The sequence below is a fragment of the Homalodisca vitripennis genome, unplaced genomic scaffold, assembly GCF_021130785.1.
Source record: "Homalodisca vitripennis isolate AUS2020 unplaced genomic scaffold, UT_GWSS_2.1 ScUCBcl_4990;HRSCAF=11483, whole genome shotgun sequence".
NCBI lineage: Eukaryota > Metazoa > Arthropoda > Insecta > Hemiptera > Cicadellidae > Homalodisca > Homalodisca vitripennis.
Genome location: NW_025781094.1, coordinates 23116 through 43803, shown reverse-complemented (window position 1 = coordinate 43803; position 20688 = coordinate 23116). Strand labels below are relative to the sequence as shown.

General features: G+C 34.1%; 1 protein-coding gene across 3 annotated transcripts; it reads left to right on the top strand.

Annotated features, from left to right (window-relative positions):
* The first annotated feature begins 355 nt into the window (after positions 1–355).
* Positions 356–20603, top strand: LOC124373170 (rhodanese domain-containing protein CG4456-like). 3 transcript variants are annotated; one of them, XM_046831570.1, is made up of 4 exons: positions 356–443; positions 6307–6480; positions 9949–10108; positions 19989–20603. In XM_046831570.1, the coding sequence occupies exons 2-4, from the start codon at positions 6333–6335 to the stop codon at positions 20047–20049; spliced, it is 369 nt and encodes a 122-aa protein (XP_046687526.1). In that variant the 5' UTR covers positions 356–443; positions 6307–6332; the 3' UTR covers positions 20050–20603. The 3 variants fall into 3 exon arrangements, with proteins under 3 accessions (XP_046687526.1, XP_046687525.1, XP_046687527.1); XM_046831569.1 differs by having other exon boundaries at positions 373–514; XM_046831571.1 differs by lacking the exon at positions 356–443 and adding an exon at positions 601–679.
* Positions 20604–20688: the final 85 nt, after the last annotated feature.

Genomic DNA, 20688 nt, shown 5'->3' with positions numbered 1-20688 from the left:
ACCATAATACTAATAAAAAAGTAGCAATAAAATAGTAATAAACAGTAATAAGTATATATTTGTAGCAGCCGTTGTTATTTGCAAATGTAGGTCTCTGCGACGTGCTAACCGGTAACGGCGGGTAACTTACTTTGATGTTGTACTTGATGAAGTTGCAGTAGGCATAAATGTTCAAATTACCATATTTTTATATTTTATTTGGCGTAAATAAAAATTAATTAGTATTGTTATGCCAGGAATTTCCTAAATTTTTTTTCTGTAAACAGCGTCAGTGGTAGCAATGGTTGATTGTCATATAATAATTTATTTAACTGTCCTTACTGTTCACAGCTGCCTATATATCGTGTCGTGTCTTCTTCTTGACGGGTTTGTTTTGTTTTGTTTTTCAAGTTCGGTACGAAAACAAACTTTAGGCAATTTATAACCATTTTCAGTTGGTTAAGGTTAGTGAAAATTTGCAATTATGAATATTATGTATAATCGAGTTAGTCATTGGATGTCCGGACTTCTAAAGGTGACAAGAACGATTTTCAACCAGTCATATCCCAATGTATGATCGCATCTATCTTTCAAGTATGACGGCCTCTAACCTTAAAAAACCCGAGTTATCTACACACTCGGTTGATATCTTACAAGAATAATCTTGACAAGATTAATTTCTCAAGTTTAATAGTTCAATGTAAGAAAATTTGTTGAGTCAGAGTATTCTAATTTATTACTAATTTCTTACTGATAAACTGAAAACGTTTTCAATCTTCTAACAAATTAAACTAGTGGATATTGATAGGTCCCTGTAATAAGCTACCAATTTATGATAACCCTTGTTTCTTTTAACCAAGGAACCATGTATTCTTGTCAATTATTATTTGTACCCATAGGCTAGGTGTACTCTTATGTTATTTAGGCCTAGGAGCTTAAAAGGAGAATGGGCAGAGTAGGATAGGCCTAAGCGAACCCGGTTTTTATCTCGCTTATTACAATCATCGATGATACTTATATATCGAATAACAGAACTATCAATGAATCTATAATATTAAATTAAAGTCACATGTTTCAAAGTAATAGAAATAGTTTAAATAATTTTGTAATGTCTTAAATACTAAAGGAACCATAACCAGTAATCAAACGATAAAGTAGGGTACGATAAGCGGACCCGGTTTTTTATATTGAAATTGGCAAACGATATTACTTAATCATAACCATCTATATAATCAATCGATACTGATTAATTATTTTGAATAATTAAATTAAATTATCTATATCAACAGCAGTAAACATTTTCAAATAATACACGTAAGGTAGGCTAATATTTCAATTTTACATTATTAAGTAAAATTTAATTATTAAAAATAGCAGTCAGTTTTAGAAAACTACATGACATTGCTTTGAAAAACAATAAGACATGTTTTTCGTGGCTTCAACATGTTAGACTTGTACCAAAAAACCCATTATGTAAAATTTGTGAGAAAGAAACAACGGTACTTTCGGACTATAACCGACCACACCCAGACATGAATCGTTATTTGACATTTTGCTTCTACTGATTACTAGATTAGCGTAGAACAATATTTCACCAGTATAAAACAGGAATTGTCTTATCGCAAACCCCTCCCCATCCTCAGACATGCCCTGGGGTCCTCAGACAGAGGGAGTCCCCATCCTCAGACAGAGGTCAAAGTCGAGCGTTCTAGTAGATAACATGATTACAGAGTCTCGCCGCCCGTTCAGCTTGTGAGTCACTTTATTGTACTTCCGTGTTTCACCCCTACATTTCTCCAAACACAAAAATTCAACAAAAACAAACATTACCAAACAAAAACTAAACTCTTCATTGAAAAAAACACACAAAAACTTGTTTTTATTCTTGATCACACTTTGCCACCCAAAATGCGAGTGCCTCCAGCCATCAGGATGTCAAGGAAAGAAAAACATCCCTCGAGATAGTACCTATCAGTAAAATATCAAATTCTAGAGGGGCTGATCAGAAATATAAATTGAATTGTAATGGAAAGGCAATATTGCTTTATATATTGCAATATACGCTGATGGCTGGAGGCACTCGCATTTTGGGTGGCGGAGTGTGATCAAGAATAAAAACAAGTTTTGTGTGTTTTTTTCAATGAAGAGTTTAGTTTTTGTTTGGTAATGTTTGTTTTTGTTGAATTTTTGTGTTTGGAGAAATGTAGAGGTAAAACACGGAAGTACAACAAAGCGACGAACCAGCTGAACGGGTGGCGAGACTGCAATCACGTTATCTACTAGACCGCTCGACTTTGACCTCTGTCTGAGGATGGGAGGGGTTTGCGATAAGACAATTCCTGTTTTATATTGGCAATATTGTTCTACGCTAATCTAGTAATCAGTAGAAGCAAAATGTCAAATAACGATTCATGTCTGGAGTGTGGTCGGTATAATCCCAAAGTACCGATAAGATAACAGCGACAACAATACCAATTACAATACCTGGAAATGCTTGTTGATTGATGGAATGTTAGTTCCGTTACTCAACTACATCGTTTTATAACGTTCTAAGTTCATTGAAAAAAGTTTTAAGCGTTGGGGCATAATTATAACGGAATCTGACCCCATTAACAATTGATAATCGTTGTAATTTTGTAATTAAAGAGTTGTTTTTTCATTCTATCATGTTTGTTTCTATAAATTTATATTTTTGTGTTTTTTCATACTGGTGTGGTCGGTATAATCCCAAAGTACCGAAACAACTATAACTGTGAGAGGAGCAAATATGGTCGTCTTTAGTTTTCCTCATTTTGGTTATAATAATTTGTTTAACCACTGTAAATATTAAATTCACATTTTAATTTAAAACAAGATTGTTATTGAGGACTATAGATACTTTTTATATTGATTGATAGTCCAGGATTTGAGATGCGATTATTAGGTATCAATGGTTACATTCTTCAATATAAAAAACCGGCCCAAACGATAAAATTGAGACAGGTGATAGGAAAAATGTCATTTGAAAAATAAAGAAAATGAAACAACAAAACAAACATCTTGAAACTGAGAGACATCATCTTTAAGTGCTGTTTTGTTTAGTTTTCTAAAGTTGACTATCTTGTTTTATAAAAAAATTACTTATAGATAAAAATTGTGTTTAGAATATGAAAAATGTGTATACAGTTGGTATACTACAGATTATTTATTTCTTGTTCATATTAATTACTATTGGTTCATTATATCGATGTTATGTATAATAAATAAATAGTTTTTATAATTTCGATATAAAAAAACCGGGTCCGCTTATCGTACTCCACCCAGGAAAATTTAAATAAATTTGAGTTAGCTTCGTCTACACTTCCTTTAAAGGTAATAAACAAAAATATTGCTGAAAATCGAATATAATCAATACAATCTGCTAACCTGACAAATTGTAAGTAGGGAATAAGAAAAATAGAAAATCATGTTATTCGATTCATGCTACTTAGGCTATGTTTCAACTGAACCAAACTAATTTGGTTACTCTAGAACCTGCCAATTTAGTACTGTAGGTATGAATGTAATTTAATTTATGGTTACTTCTTATTTTAATATGACAATAAGATAGTTTCTTAGAAAGTATGAAACATGAAAATTAAGTATTAGAAAGCCATTGTTAACATTGCTATGTGATAAGAAGAGTCAGAGTCCACTTGTTACCACTGGTAAGTTGAAGACAGTCAAATCAGTCCTGTGTGTTTGATGGTGAGTCTGATACATATTATAAATGGATTAAGTTTATTTTTATCCTTGGAAGTCTTATTTAATTAATCGATGCATTACTCACCTAGATTGGAGTCCTAATGTTGTCTGAGGTTGAATTTGGGTACTATCTCGAGGGATATGTTTCTATTTGAGCCAGCAGTGCAGGGTGTTGTCAAAGGCTGCTACCATATCCACACTGATGGCCAGTGGCATTTGTAAACAAGACTTTCTCGAGTGACAAATCATTCAAGTGATCTGATCACGGGAAAAAACCAAGAACAGATCACAAGTTTCCCTGGCCATCCCCACACTGTTGGTAGATAAAACACAGATGATGTGAGTGCCTCTACCTCTTGTCAGATTGAACAAAATAAGAAGCATCGTGGCACATGGAAAATGAACCTTCTTATCGCTTGACAACGTTAGTCATGGCTTTCAACATTTATTTTTCATGTTTAAAACGTTCTAAAGAGTGTCTGATAGTCATACTAAAGTATGAATTAACTGCAAATATCGAGATATTGGGGCACAAGGGTAGATCTAGATACAAGACAGTAGGTTGGTCTAGTCTACTGCTGGGATGACTGTTGGCATTAGTGGGGCTCCCTACATGTTAAAAGCTGTTATTAGCCTAGACATAAGGGCATGCCATCTCCTGCCCCCTTTGGCCAGAGAGGCTGTTACAGAGCTGGTCTCCCCTTCCTCCAAGGAGTCATGATTGATATTAATGCCCAAAATTCCTTCTCGTGGATCTCAACAGGAGGTGGCCTCAACCTCCAAACTTACTCATGCAGAATATCCCTACCACCAACCTTACCCATCCAGAATATCCTGTCACTCCAGAAACGTAAAGGTCCTTTTAGGACTAAGTACAATTTCTCAGCTTCTTGTCCTAAGAGAACAAAATAAAACTATTAGAAATAACTGACCTTATTAAGATATGAATATGTTTGTTATTTTTATTTCCTTTAACACATTGGTTGCGGCAGACGCTCTAGTGTGCTTGCTTGTCTTATGAGAATAGTTAACACCACTCAATAAAGATAAACAGTGAAGGTGTTAAAAAGAAATATTCTGATACAATTTTTATACAAATTTACAATACTTTTCAACAAAAATGTGCCACTTCCTCACAATATCAATAACATGTTTTCTAAATCAAACGTCAGCTTTGTTTAATTTTTAATATCTTACTGTAAAATGATGAATATTCCATATTACTTTTATTTTTTTACTAAGTTGGAGGGGACACAGAACATCTTGTATTTAATATGTGTTACTCGTCATCTTTGATTGAATAATTATTCTAATAAGTTTCAACAAAACCATACAAGTTTAGTTTATAACTACTTTAAGTAGATAGGTTACTTCTTTATAATTTTGTTATCACCTTTAACCTTCTTGCTGCAATACAATTTGCTTACACTCTGTTACAAAACTGCCAGCCCAGTTTTAGACATTTTGCAGTGGTTTTAGTTAATGAATTTTGTTATTAATGATTAGAGCTAAAATGGTTTAATGTTTTTTCTAAAGAACCGTAGAAACATTATTTTAAAATGTTCTATACATTATAACATAAAATAAAGCTTTTAATACTTTGTTTATTTGACTTTGAAGAGACTATTGAAGATTCTACTCAATATTCGGTCCACAATCATTAAGTTGATACATAATAATATTGGGTTGTGGATGTCCAGGAAAACATCAGTTTGTAGTGAAAGAGATGAAGTGTGTTACTTAAATAGCTTAGTAAATATTAAATGTATATTTTAATTGCAGGAATGAAAAGAATAATTTTATCTTTTAGCTTAAAAGTTTTCTTCCGAAATTTGACTGTTGTTTTATTGAGAAATGATGTCAGATATATCAGATCTCCCTTAATCATTATAAATGTGACCAATGGCCTTGAATGAAATATCAATCAGTGCATTCATGGTCACATCATTAAGAATGTTTATTATTTAACTGATAGTTATTATCCTGAGATAGTTATTATCCTGAGGTATTTTTTCATTTAGATCACATTCCAGACCCATTCGTGACAAGACTTTCTTGAATGTTATTCATCTCATGTAATGGATACATTTTCTTGTGGGCACCAAGGCAGTCAGCATCTTACTGCTGGTGACAAACGAAAAACATGTGATTACTGATTTCTTGTAGTACTTAACAAACGTCAAAAAAGTCCTAATACCTTCACAATGATATCGCCGTTAAAAACAAATTTTAAACTAAGAAAGTTGTATTTATTAACAATAATTATTATAGTTTATATTGATAACATGGTTTAAGTGGTTAAAAATTAAAGCCTTCTATTCAAATAAAGAAGGGTACTTAAATTATTTTAAATACATTTAATTTTAAAAATACAAGTAATTTTGAACTAGTTATAAGGAAAATATTATCTAGTCTTTAATGAGGAAATTTTAAAGTAGTTGTAAGAAAACTTTAAACTAGTTATAGCGAAATGCTTCAAAATGATGTAGCTTGACTAGTAGTCTAAATAGTATACCTAGCATATATAATGACATTGTTAATACTTTTGTAAAGTGGGACAGCAATAAATCATTCTTCATTCAATAATTCTAGCTTATATTTCAGACACATCCCGAAATTTAAGTACAAACATGAGTAGTGTGAATGAAGAGTTTCGCCATTTGGACTTTGATCAGCTAAATGAGGCTAGAAAGAAAAAGGATACTATTCTGATTGATGTGAGAGAGAATGAAGAGTTGGCTGAAACTGGTACCATCCCTGGAGCTCATCATATTCCAGGTGCACTATTGAACAATGTTTAAGAACTAACTGGCCTAATTTAATTTTTAGAATTAAATGATTTTTACAATGTTTATTTAATCTTTAACTTAGTTACATGGAGTGTCTTGTAAACTTACATGAGGACTAGTTAGTATGTCAGAAATATCTGGTCTAGGTAGGTATTAAAATTTCATTACATTAAGTTTGAATTTGAATTAAAAAATTATAAAAAATTAGTTTTAAAATCAAAGTTTACAATTAGTTTTTAGTTGTTGCAGTAACAAAACTTTTGTTAGAATATTGCAGTTTTGGATATTGTTTTTAGAAACACTTAAATCATTAATAAAAAATATATACTAGTACTGCTAAACTAGCTGAAAGTACTTATAATTTGCTACAGTAATAACGAATGTACAAATCATGTGTTTGATTAATGAATTTATTTGATTTGAGGAAATAAAATAATGCTTTTGCCTACACCTCCAGGAAACTTCTAGCAATGTGAAATGATAAACAAAAACACGGATTTTCATAGAACCTCCTTTCTGATAAACAATGTGTTTTTGTTCATCCCTCAAGTTGCATTTGTACCCAATGTACACATAAGCAGGCAGTGTACAATTGGTCATGGGAGAAAACATTCACTTCTTAAATCCTCTCCTGTCACTGATCTTAACCTTTGTTTATTGTCATGGTGAAAACATATCTTAACCCTTTCCGCTCGGATGGGCAGCAGTGCTGACCAAATATGGCTTCTCGTAGGCTCGTATTATTTTAGCGCGTACTGTCCACTCAGATCGGATGGGCAGCGATGCTGTCCACTATGGTGTCTGCATGCACACAGCAGCCATGTCATTGTTGCGTCTCCACCAGCTCGGATTTATTTTCAGCGCGTCATTGATACTGTGCCTTTTAAAAAGTTAAATGGATTTAAAGGTCCAAAGGTAAATAATAATGTAGTCGAAAAATATTACAATGGAAATGTTATATTGCTATAAACTAACATGAGTTACAATGAGTATTAATAATGTGACAGTAAATAATTATAACATCATAAAAAAAAAATTGAACTGCTTATTATTGTTCCGAATACAAATTTAACTGAAGGCTAGTTGTCATCTTGTTGTTGAAATATCTGAGATGAATGGTACTTTTCAAAACAAACACCGATGTGAAGACCGGGCTCATTATCACAAGTTTTGCAATAAAACTTCACTCTTTTCCTGGTTGCTGGTGCTGCCTTGTGCTCTGCTGCTACACACGACGCAATCCTTCACTTTTCTACCTTCAAGAGGATATGGTAGATGAAGTTTCCCATTTAGTCGGGAAATGTCTTGCAATTGGGATGGTCTTCCTTTTTATTTGTGTTCCTTACATCGCCAACAAGCTCTAATACCAGTAATTAATAATAATACCAGTAAAACCAGGTATTAATACTGATATATTTACACTTTTATTTACAGTTATATTTACACTGATATGTACAATACTTCATTTACACTAATATTTAATAAAATTGCACAATACTAAGAATAATAAGCAATCCGTTCTAATAATGCGTGTAGGTTAACTCACTAGTGACAATGTGGTTAAAAGCGCGCTAAAACGAAAGCCTAGAATGCAATATTGACCAGATTATCGATTTCCAAGCTTTGTAATGAAACAGCTGATTGATCTTAATGCGTTGTATTATAAACAAAAATACGTCAGAATAAAAAAAAAAGAGTTTACAACTTGTGGTGAACGCTGCTATCCATCCGAGCGCTAGTAGGATTATTCAACGGACAGCACAGCTGACCATCGGATCTCTGAGGACAGCAACTCTAAAAATAAATGCGCGTGCTAGAAGAAATGGCGGTGGCCAACACTGCTGCCCATCCGATCTCTGTGGACATTCTAACATTACTGCTCCGAGCGAAAAGGGTTAATAGGAGACTGCAGCCGTTATAAACTGAAAGTGGTAGTTAGATTGAATCAAGGGGATTCTAGATAGAAAAATGTGTTCACAACTTGCGGAGATGGTTGCTTCAATAAAGTTTATTTGTAAGGCTTTAACTTACATTTAAATACCACTACTGAATTTCAAAGAAGCAGCACACTACATTATACAGAAGCATTATTGGAACACCCAACTATCAACTGTGGATTGTAAGGTGAAATCCACAGTGGATGCAATGTATGGAGAAACTCTAAAAAGGTAGTTAACTGTGTCCTCCATCTCCTCAACAGAGTTCACAGACTAATATTTTACTATCTCAGTTGGAAATTAACCCTATGAAGAATCATTAATTCTTGCCACCATGTGTTTTTTTTTTTTTTTTTTTTTTTTAGTAGAAATAGCTCTTTCTTTTAGCTATTCAAGAATATCTTCTTTTAATATGCTTAATGTTGGAATAGTGTTTGGAATGTTTACTTAACCATTGTGTTTGCTGACACTCTTCCATCTCCTATTTTAAGAAGTAAGTCAGTAAATTCCTGTGCCTCAAGTTGGTCTTTAAGATGAGCCTCTTGCATTTTTATTCCATTTTACCTTCATAATACGTTTAATGCAATTGTTTTTAAATCCATTTGAATTGGACGTGTAGAGCTGATGGAACCACTTGGCCAAATTTTAAGTTCATATATTTTGACATTCTTTAGAAATGGAGATAAGTGAGGCATCCGTTTTGGCATGAGAGACACTTAGTACTACTTTTTTTTTCCCCAAGAAGCAGTTTTAGTCAATTTAGTGTTTTGTAGAATATTCATTCATTTTTCAATTCTATCTTTATCCTGGATATTCATTCCCAAAACTTCAAATGGCACTCTCTCATAAAACTCTGTACATACATTGCATTAAGTTCACAATGTACATGTGCACTCAGAAAGTAGATTACAGCATTATTTGTGTAAATTTGTAATATCACATGTTTGATTGTTTGTCTCGTAATCAAATCAGTTTGAACTTGCAAGGAATTTTTCTTAAATTCTTTAAATGGTAGAAATAAAACAGCATGAAAGAAAATATTTCTTGTAGGAAAATTACTATTCATTACAGCATTCAAATGAATGAGATTCAAATCAGTGATGTCCCAGTGGTAATGGATCTATAAGAATGTGGATAACTCTAATATTCGTAACCTTTTCCTTATCAGTTATTAATTGATCAATCTAAATAATTGCTGGTAATATATCCACGAGCAATGAGTGTTATGCATTATCATATGCAATGGCACTGTCTAATACTATGTGGCAATGATTGAAATATAATTTTGCGGTATCTCGTGGATATTTTGTATGGGTTTTTAGGAATCTTCAAGTCCAATTCTGACAAGTACCAAAGAACAATCTTATTATACTGGAGCACTCAGTTAGATCATCTATTTCTAAACATTTGAACAAATTATTTTTTTTAGTACTTGGTGTCTTTCTTAAAATTATTGTTGTAAGTAAGGTTATATTTGTTCTGTTTTTAAATCAGTCATATTTATTTATTTGTTTTTTCAGTGGGTGAAATGGCCAAAGCACTAGCAACCCCAGATGAGGAATTTAAGAAAATGTACAAATTTTCCAAGCCTGCACAAGACTCGAATGTGATATTCTCTTGTAGATCAGGAAAGCGGAGTCTAGCTGCTTTAGAAGTGGCTCTGGCAAATGGATATTCAAAGCAAGTATTCTGGGATTTTGTTTTATTATGATTATTAATACAATAGGTAGAAGTGCCTCAAGCCTGCACAAAGTTCGAATTTTATGTTCTCATATAGTCTACTGTAAATTATGGAAGTAAAGCCTGTTGCTTTGTGTGTGGCTTTAGCAAATGGATGACCATAGCATTTATATCAGTATATCAGGTTCAGTTATGTAGTGATTACTTAACCCTTTAAGGACCAACCGTCTGATTTATCGCCGGGGGCGTACTATGCGAAAAGGACCAACCGTCTGATTTATCACCGGCGGCGTACTATGCGAAAAGGACCAGCCGTCTGGTTTATCGCCGGTGGACTTTTCATATTTTTTAAGAGATATTTTAATCTTCTATATGGAATAAATATACTATTTTTCTATTCCCTGTATGTTTATAACTATGATATCAAATTTTAAACATCTTTGGAATCATCAGCTTGGTAAAAAAAATATTTTACGGCCATGTTGCATCGTAATGTTGTCAGGGTACTTTGGGATTATACCGATCACACCCAGACATGAATCGTTATTTGACATTTTGCTTCTACTGATTACTAGATTAGCGTAGAACAAATTTCGTCAATATAAAAACAGGAATTATCTTATCTCAAACCCCTTCCCATCCTCAGACAGAGGTCAAAGTGGAACGGTCTAGTAGATAACGTGATTGCAGAGTCTCGCCGCCCGTTCAGCTGGTACGTCGCTTTGTTGTACTTCCGTGTTTTACCCCTACATTTCTACAAACACAAAAACTAAAACTCTTTATTGAAAAAAAACACACACAACTTGTTTTTATGTACCGTGCAAAAAACTTAAATACAGTAGAGTCCCGCCAATCCGAACTAATTGGGACCGAACCTTGTTCGGATTGACGGGAAAATTCGGACTAGGCGGATTTTTGTTAAATAGTACCATTTATCAACTTTCAAGTGCAATTTACGTCGTTTTAAAACAATTAAATGCATACAATAATCAAATGCAATAAACAATAGTAAGTACGTATTAAACGTAATAATAATATTACAGCTTCCTGTCTTTGTACGGTAAACATCGCGTGGTCGAAACTGAGTGCCATTGTTTGTGCGTAATGAATCTAGTAGAAGCCACCTGTCTGTGGTGGGCGGGGCGAGTTGGTCGGTGACCTTGAAACAGTGTGGCGCGCAAAACTATTGGACTGCCACTACCTCACACCCCTATCCCCTCCACCACCCACCCCGGTGACGAGTGGCGAGACGACAGTTTAGTGCAATTTTCCATACGCGCAGCACGTGCTCTTACTGTGTATTCTGTAGTTTGTGGTTTGCAGTTTTGTTTGTTCTTTGCTCTGCTCTGTGCGTATATCCGATATCATTATGGCTAGTAAACGTAAACACAACTCGTGTACGTTAAAAGAAAAACTCGAAGTTCTCAAAAGACTAGACAATGGTGAAAGTGCTACTCAACTTTCAATTGAATTTGGTGTCGGTAAAGCGACGATCAGTGACTGGAAAAAGAAGCGGGCAAAAATCGAACAATTTTGCTCTGTTACAAGTGAAAACACTCTAGAAAAACGTCAAACTACTACTGTGTCATCGTATGACAAACTCGATGAAGCACTTTACTTGTGGTTTTCTCAAGAGAGACAAAAAGGCATTCCCATTACCGGCCCTCTTATTAAAGAAAAGGCGCTTCTACTAAACATCCTTATGGGAGGCGATCCGTCATTTTCGGCTAGTTGCGGTTTTTTAGATCGGTGGAAAAAAAGGCACGGTATCAGGCAACTGACTGTAACTGGCGAAAAGATGTCTGCAGACAGCAACGCAGCCGCAGAGTATCTTCAGGAGTTCAAATAAATTACATCCTCCTACTCACCCCAGCAAGTGTACAACGCTGATGAAACGGGGCTAAATTTCAAAGCGTTGCCAACAAAGAGCCTAGCTTCAAGAGAAGAAAAGTCCGCTCCAGGATTTAAAATGGATAAGCAACGACTAACCGTATTAGCATGCAGCAACGCTTCCGCCACCAATAAGATACCTTTGATGGTTATCGGTAAATCCAAAAAACCTCGATGTTTTAAAAACATGAATATGAACGCTCTGCCGGTTTACTATAAAAACCAAAAGAAAGCTTGGATGGATCGTGCTTTGTTTCAAGAATGGTTTGAGAAACAATTTGTGCCCAACGTGAGAGCCTACAATGAAGAAAATGGACTGCCTGATAGAGCGTTGTTACTCATAGATAACGCTCCGTCCCATCCGGATGACTTAGAGTTGGTTATTGGTGATATAAAAGCCATTTTTCTACCACCGAACGTTACTTCGATCATACAACCAATGGACCAAGGAGTTCTACAAGCGTTGAAGCAAAATTATCGGAAAAAGCTGCTCCGAAGCCTGCTTGAGGAAAATGAAGACCTCACAATTCTCCAAAAGCTTAAGAAAATCACGATCAAAGATGTAATTTTCTGGGTGGCAGAGGCTTGGGAGAACACAAGCGTAGGAGCTCTGCAGAAATCTTGGAAAAATCTTTGGCCTGATCTGCAGTTTGTTGAAGAGGTTTGTTCCACCGGTAAATGAATGCGAACTTCTTCCTCTTGTAAAAAAAATACCGGGATGCGAAAATGTAGAGAAGGAGTGTGTTGATGAGTGGACGGCTGTAGATGACAAAGGCTTCGAGGAGTACACAGACGAAGACATCGTGGCACAGGTGCAAGGAGTCCCAGCTGATGACTCATGTAGCAGTGAGGATGAGGGAGACGCCCAAACTACCGATATTGTTCCACACAGCGCAGCTGCAAGTGCCTTTGACCTCGCTCTACGCTACGTCGAGCAACATGCCGCTGCTACTCCCAATGACGTAATGTTCATTCGGCGTTGGCGAAACATTGCATCGTCCAGTCGTTTTAGTGTGTTGCGTCAAAAGATCACTGACTTTAGGTCTTAAGAAAGTGTTGGGTTTTGCAGTGTTTTGTTTTACGTTTTTATCCCTTATTGTGTCCAAGTTAAAGTACAAATTATTTGCTAAGCCTTGCGTAGGGGTTTGTACATTATAAATACAGTACAGTACAGTACTATGTTTCATTTATTAACAGTATAAATTCCGTACAATGTATGTATCATCTAACGTTTCAAATCTAATTTCAGTTTCTATATGTCAGTAAGTAAATGCTTTGAGGAATAAAACTTACGTTTTACTATAATAACTGGTTTTAATTTATTTTCCTGCCTTTTTAGCAATTTTATATTTTCTCCTAGCCGTGTTCGGATTAGGCGGATTTTCGGATTGGCGGGGTTCGGATCGGCGGGACTCTGCTGTAATCATGTGATGCCACGCGGCCTGCCACCGTAATCGGGATTCTCGAGAAAGATAAGATAACAGCGACAACAATACCGATCACAATACCTGGAAACGCTTGTTGATTGATGGAATGTTAGTTCTGTTACTCAACTACATCTTTTTATAACGTTCTAAGTTCATTGAAAAAATTTTAAGCGTTGGGGGCATATAACGGAATCTGACCCCATTAACAATTATTGATAATCGTTGTAAGTTTGTAATTTTGTAATTAAAGAGTTGTTTTTTCGTTCTATCATGTTTGTTTCTATAAATGTATATTTTTGTGTTCTTCATACCGGTGTGGTCGGTATAATCCCAAAGTACTGAATAATATCCTTAGTAGCCTATAAGGTTTTGTATGTTAGGCTAATGCTGAAAAGTGTGTTTTAACCAGTGTTACAGAAAAGTTTAATTCATTTACAAACTTTTTTATTTTTTATTCCAGGGCTTTAAAATTTTGTACAGTTATAGCGAATTATATGTAGAACTAATAAATACCATTTCCCACAGATAGTTTATTCTTATTTTTGGTAGTTATTGAAGATCAAACTCAATTTTTTAAAATTCTTTTTCTTTTTTTTATTTGATAAACAGATAAATCAAATTGTTTTTTGCTATATAATGACTTAAATTTACTTTATCACAATGAACAATTTAACTATAAACATTTTAAGCCTAAAAACAAATCTGTACAGTAATTAGTTCTGAAGATATGATTTTTCTCTCAAACACTTGAAAACTCGCACATTTTTAATGTGCACAGTTCTTGGAGCAAGGCCAGAAAAACGCAAAAATTTTCTTTGCACATGTCAAATTTTGGTCTGGTCCTAAAAGGGTTAAAAGGGTTAATAAAATTAAAACCACAATATGACAAATTTTCTAGCTAAAAGTTTTGATATGGACTAGTCTTGTCTAAACATAGTCTACAGCAACACAGACAACACTTCTGGTGCTTGTCTCATTGTTTTCACTTCATAGTAACCACTTCATGTTGTAGAGTGTTTGAACTTCATGATTGCAGGCAATGTAGACTGTGCATTATGCCAATTCAGGGCACAATAAGGAGAGGGGGTTAAGCATGAACTGAAAATTTAATGCAGTTTGACCTCTATCAAGGATTTCCGACCTTTACCATCATTATGTGTTACAAAATATTTAACACTACATTTAGAGGATTGAAATTTACCCTCTTCTTCAGGTGTAACATGCAGGAGTGGACTGTCACCAAAATAATAGCAGTGAACCATGTTTTGGGGTAATCTCTGATTACATATCCTTAAGTGAGTCAACAGTGCAAAGGGTTTGTCGCTTTATCACCACAGGGTAGATGTCTTGTGAGCCCTTTTAAACTTCTTTGAGGTGAATCAAAATCTAATTCATTTAGATTTAATCAGTACTGAGATGGTATGACAATTGAGTTGAAAAAGATTTGCAGGATACCCAAAACATAATTGGGTTTTTAGAGGCCATGACAATCCTTTTTCAGAATAAAGCAAACTGCTGAGAAATGTAAGAGAATGATTGTTTGCAGAAAAAGTGGTGTTTTTCCTCTTAAACTTATGTAATCTTGGACAGACACGATATAATAGGTTCTAAAAATGAGAGCATCATTAAAAAGATTGTTTTTGTTTTTAGAGAGTGAATATATTTCTCAAATATCTTAAATCTTTTGTATCAAGCACATATCTTTAATGTCTCTTATCTATGGCACACAAATGGAATTATTTCTAAAATGAAGTAATTTGAAGAATTCTCACAGTTCTAATTAAATCAGATTGGATAAGTAATAAACCATAGAAATTCAAAACCAGTTTACTTGTCATTTTAGAAAGTTACAATCAATCTTAAGAAAAACATTTAGAGCACAAGATAGGAGCATGCAACAAACTTCCCCTCATATGTAATGATTGAACTAAAACACCAGTGCACACTATGTTACAGCAGACAAGAATCTTACTCAATACATATTAACTTTTATTCTGAATGAAGTATGTGTGTGAGTAAGAATCTGTATCTGGATGTTTGGCAGGCAAAAGTCTGATTTCGGCATCCTACAATAGCTACATTATTACACAAAGTCCAGATCAAGATGTGTTTGAGCTAGGAATAATATGCTGTTTGTAGATGAACATTGGTAGTAGAGGTAAAAAGCGAGGTTTGGTTTGCCACACTGCTGCTGAAGGTTCGGAACATTAATCCTTAAATTATATGCACCAACAAAATGTGACATTAGAAGTAAATTATGCTTGAAGAAAACTTGTAGCTGTACCTCCATTGTACATCACCATCATGTTACCATCATGTTGCTCTTATTGCAAGTGTGGTATAGAATTTTAAAATCTTTCAAAGTTAGTATTCCTATAAAAACAAGAAACATGTATGAAATAAACCACTTTGGTTGAAATAGTATATATAAATAAAATGTTACAACAATACCAAGAACAAATTGTTAAAACAGGAAGTAAGTTATATGTCAAATCCAATTTACATCTTTGCGGATAAATATTAAGTAACATCAGTATTACAACCATACTATAAAAATTAAGTATAGTACAACCATGTTTGTAATGTACTCTGTATCATTGATAGAGTCAAAAGTTCAGACTGCATTAGACTTTCAGTGCATATTCAACCCTCTCTTAATGCGTGGGTCAGTAGTAGTTTGCCAGCTGTGGCTGCCTGATGTCTGAGAAAGCTGCATGAATTCCCCTCCTCATCTTCCGGCAGCATCCGTCAATTACAATGTCTGGTTGTTCGCTGAGGTCCCTTGGCCACTGTGGCTGTGTAGCAAATAGTGTATAAGCCGTAGATAGTTTCCACCTCGTTGAAGAGCCTAGTGAGGGCAGTCATCTTCTGTAATCAGTCAGTTCTATTGTAAGATAAAAGAAAATAACATTTTAAAGATATCTTCATCATGAATTTGGATCCCTCCACCTGTTATACTCACTATAGTTAATTCTGTTTATGTCTTCACAGCTCTTAACAAGTATAAATGTTTGAAATTCAATTGAATAATTTCCACAAGATTTACGAAGAGTGTGTCCTGATGAGAGAAATAAAAATATTCAAATTCATTCCCAGGTACAAAGGACCAAAACAAGCTTGAACTTTGGAAGAACTAAGATTGATGTTAATTAGTAAAGGGAAGAGTTCATGGTTGCCCAGAGAAGTCTGTGGTTTTTAAATCAGCATCTTATTGAGTTTATTAGTGTTGTTCATGTTTACCTGTTTGGTTAAATATATTAAGAACATTACGCTTAGACAGGCATAGACATCAACATTCTTTATTGCTATTTAACATGAGTTGCAATAGGCAGAGTCACATAACAACTTTAAATCTAACTTAATATCACAGTAAACAACAACTTCATTGAAAGTTATTTGTGAGAACGGAAATATTTTATGATTGTTAACACATTATGGAAGCAAGAGCTTATCAATTAAATAACTTTGTGTTAAAATTAAATTAAATATTAATTATATTTGTCAAGCATTATTCCTAGATTATTTGTTTAGTTTACCAGCTGCTCTTGGTTGATGTTCTTTCACCTTATACTTAATAACTGTCTGGCTACTACTATACTGTACTCCAGTTTTAACCATTATGTCTGTTTTAAGGCTATTTTTTGGTGGTGTAAGTTGTTCTAGTTTGTGTTTGATGGTCTTAAAGTGGATATACATAATCCTACAAATTGTGTGATGAAACCTCTTGACTATATTCTACAGTTACATTTTGGTTCTTTGGTTGTTACATGTTAATTTGGTATGGTTGTTCAGTTCAGTCATAGGCTCTTCCATTGCCATAGAACATAACTTCCGTAAGACATTGTGGCTTTGAAACTTATTGGTACAGACCTCTTATATCTCATCTGATGCGCTTTGGTAATCTTGTGATTCTTGGGCAGTTTAGATCAGTAGAACCTCTCATATCCGACCATGATGGGACCAAGCCGTGGTTGGAACGGCTAAAAGTTCGGATATCGGGAAGAGCAAAAAACTTTCCCAGGTAGAAAAAACTACATGAATGCAGTGTACTACAATAAGCAAACAACTTTATTGTTGTTGTAAATACCAGCATTCATATGTTGCTGAAACAATTTCAAACATTTACAGTTTTTAAATTAAATGAAATCGAGAATAAAATCAAAGCTTTTTTACAGTACCTTATTTAAAGAATTCAGTAATAAATTTTTTTTAATTTTGTCAATCTTTTCAAGGTTGCATTTGGATGTTGCTTGATGTATTTCAGCGTAACGTCGAAGGCGTCTTTAGCAGCAGAATGACTCACTACATTGTCATTTGTAGTTTCCTCTTCTTACAAGTAAATTTCTTCTTTATTGGCTTTGTTCTGCACAATAGCAATGATTTGGTCGTCGCTGAGATCTTCATCGGCTGTAAACATCGCCTTCAACAAGGCATTCTTCTACATCTGTCATCTGGAGATCGTGCTGAAACACTTGTAGATTTTGTAATCTGTTTTGTCTGTCTCAACATCTGCTTATGTCAAAGTTGGCTCATGATCGTTCTCAGCTCAAGTTCTTCTTGTTTCAATGATGGCCAAATTTTTTTCCAAGCCTTCTGATAGGTGGTTTGTTTAATTTCATCCCAAGCTGCAGCAACAATATAGATGGCATTTTTTTTATATTTAAACTTTTCATTGCCTCAAAAAGGTTACATTCTTCTTCTGGTTTTTCCACAAGTGAGCCAACATATTTTTTTCTATATCTTTTCTTTAGCCACTCAATGACGCCCTGATCCATAGTCTGTATTAAAGGTATAACGTGGGGCTGTAAAAATGAAGCCTTGATGTTTTCTTTTTTTTAGTTCAGATTCAGAGTGGTGACTGTGAGCATTATCTAAGAGCAAAATAGCACGAGCAGGTAAGTTCTTACACTTTAAATGTTTTTTACTGAGGGGACAAATTCGTCAATAATTCATACCTTAAATAAATGACTATTCATTCAAGCAGATGATTGATTACGTTAGAAAACTGGAAGTGTTGCCATGTTTAGCTTTTTAAACGCTCTTGGCTTTTAAGATTTTCCTATAACGAACAACAGCATTTTGTGACTTCCTGTGGCATTGCCACAAGTTTTAATTGTGAGTCTGTCTGTAGCTAGTTTTGTTCCTAGCACAGGCTCATTTTTAGGAGCAAGAGTGGTTTTTGAAAGCATTTTGTCATTTAGGTCCATTTCATCTACATTGTAGACTTGTTTAGATAAAAGTTTCTGTTGTATGACCAACTTTTCAAATTTGTCTATAAATTCTCTAGCAGCATTATCATCAGCTGAGACTTTTTCTCCCACAATTATTACATGGTATATACCATGAGACAATTAATTCCCATTTATGTAGCCACCATTGTAGCGCTAAACATTTGTAGATCACCTCCCAACTTTTCACACAATTTTATGGCTTTTTCCTTTATGATTGGGCCTGACAATGGTGTTCCTCTGCGCCTTTCCAGACATAACCAAATCCATAAGGCTTCATAAACAAGTTCCAGTTTTGGTTTTTTTCAGCATTTTTCTGCTTTTTAATGCATTATCTGTCTCAACTATCATTGAGTACGCTTTTCTTCTGATCCTTTACTGTAGTCACCACTATACCCAACTCAGAAGCTAGCTTAAACACATACTAACCGTTGTCCAATCGTTGCAACACTTTAAGTTTTTGTTACAGGGAACACAATCACGTTTACGTTTTTGAGTTGCTATTGTCTCTCACACACACATAACCTCACATTAAAGCACTTCACAATCCATAGTCATGAATTGGGGAAAAACAAAAACAGTATAATAGGGAAAATCACAAACAGTATTGACGTTAACTAACGTGGAACAGTACAAGATTTTGGTCAGAGCACCATTCTACATCAACAACCACGACTGAAATGACAGTTTGTGGTATGAAAACAAACAATATTTTAGTGTAGATGAGTCAATCTTTCAAGTCTGAACAGGCTCGCCAACGGAGTATTGTCGGAACACACAGACGGTCGGATATCAGGAGGAGTCGGATGTGGGAAGATTGGATATGAGAGGTTCTACTTTATTTAATTTGTTATAAGCTGTGGGGATGTGAACAGAATAAGGTAGAGGATAATCAGGGAGAGAATAAGACGGTGGAGGAACCCAGATCCCCTATGAGGGCACCTCCAAATTGTTATTTCTTTCACCCTAATAAACACTGATTGATAAAATAGAGCCTTCAGGACAGGCTGGCAAGCCACTACTGTAACTTAGTCTAATGCACATCCTACATTACCTCCAACCACGAAGCTGATCCACTTACTCTAAACCCAGAATTTTATTTAGTGAACACTATTAATTACCTAAGAATTAGATAGAAAACTAATCTAATTCTGGGATGATTATATTTAATTTAATTTTTTAAATTTATTTTCTATTTTATGACTGCCTAATTCTTATTATTTTAAAATTCGTTCATATTGTTTGTAACTTTTATTAGGTAAGTGTGTCAGTTAGTTTTATTTGGTGTCATTTTACATTTTTGATCCATTACAATTTTTATGCTTTTTTGTTTAGTGCGAGGCATTACAAAGGGGGTTTCCTTGACTGGGAGAAAAATACATCTGGAACCAACTAATCGTAATTTATTTAAAGGTAATGTGGGATATAACGGAAAAGCAAGCATTCAAAAAGGTTGAAAATTTTATCATTATCATTTTATTATTTTTAGTGTATATACCTCATAATACCTTATAAACAATATTATAAGAAATTATTATATTGTTTTAAGTCTTTTAAACATTTTTTAATCAAATGTGTTACAGAAGTGTTAAAGGGCATTTCACTGTTTGTGTAATGCAACTTTCTGTCAAAAGCAAAAAATATATACGGATTTTAACTTATCTTTCAAATTATTCATTGTTAATAATGAACGTAAAAAAAATCGTTTTGTAATGTTGAGACTTCACAAGTTCAGCAATTTTGTTTGTTTGATATTTAAACAATATTTAAACAAATCCTCTAAAAATGTATAGGTGTTATATATTTAATTATTTGAATGATAAATATTGTGAATGGAAGGTTATTACTTTTAATAAAATAAAAATGAATTATAGCTATGTTTATAAAGAACAGATTTGTTATGTAGATTTATTGTAATGGAATAAGTGTTAAATATATTTATATTTGTTATTGTTTGTATAATTTATTTATCTCCTATCAAAACTAAATATATGACAGTTTGTTATTGACAGTTTTTAATGGCTGATAAATTATT

Coding starts and splice junctions, on each gene's coding strand:
- LOC124373170 (XM_046831570.1), top strand. CDS start 6,333: ATGAGTAGTGTGAATGAAGAGTTTCGCCATTTGGACTTTGATCAGCTA. Junction 6,481..9,948: donor TGGAGCTCATCATATTCCAG/GTGCACTATTGA, acceptor TTGTTTTTTCAG/TGGGTGAAATGGCCAAAGCA. Junction 10,109..19,988: donor CTGGCAAATGGATATTCAAA/GCAAGTATTCTG, acceptor TTTTTTGTTTAG/TGCGAGGCATTACAAAGGGG.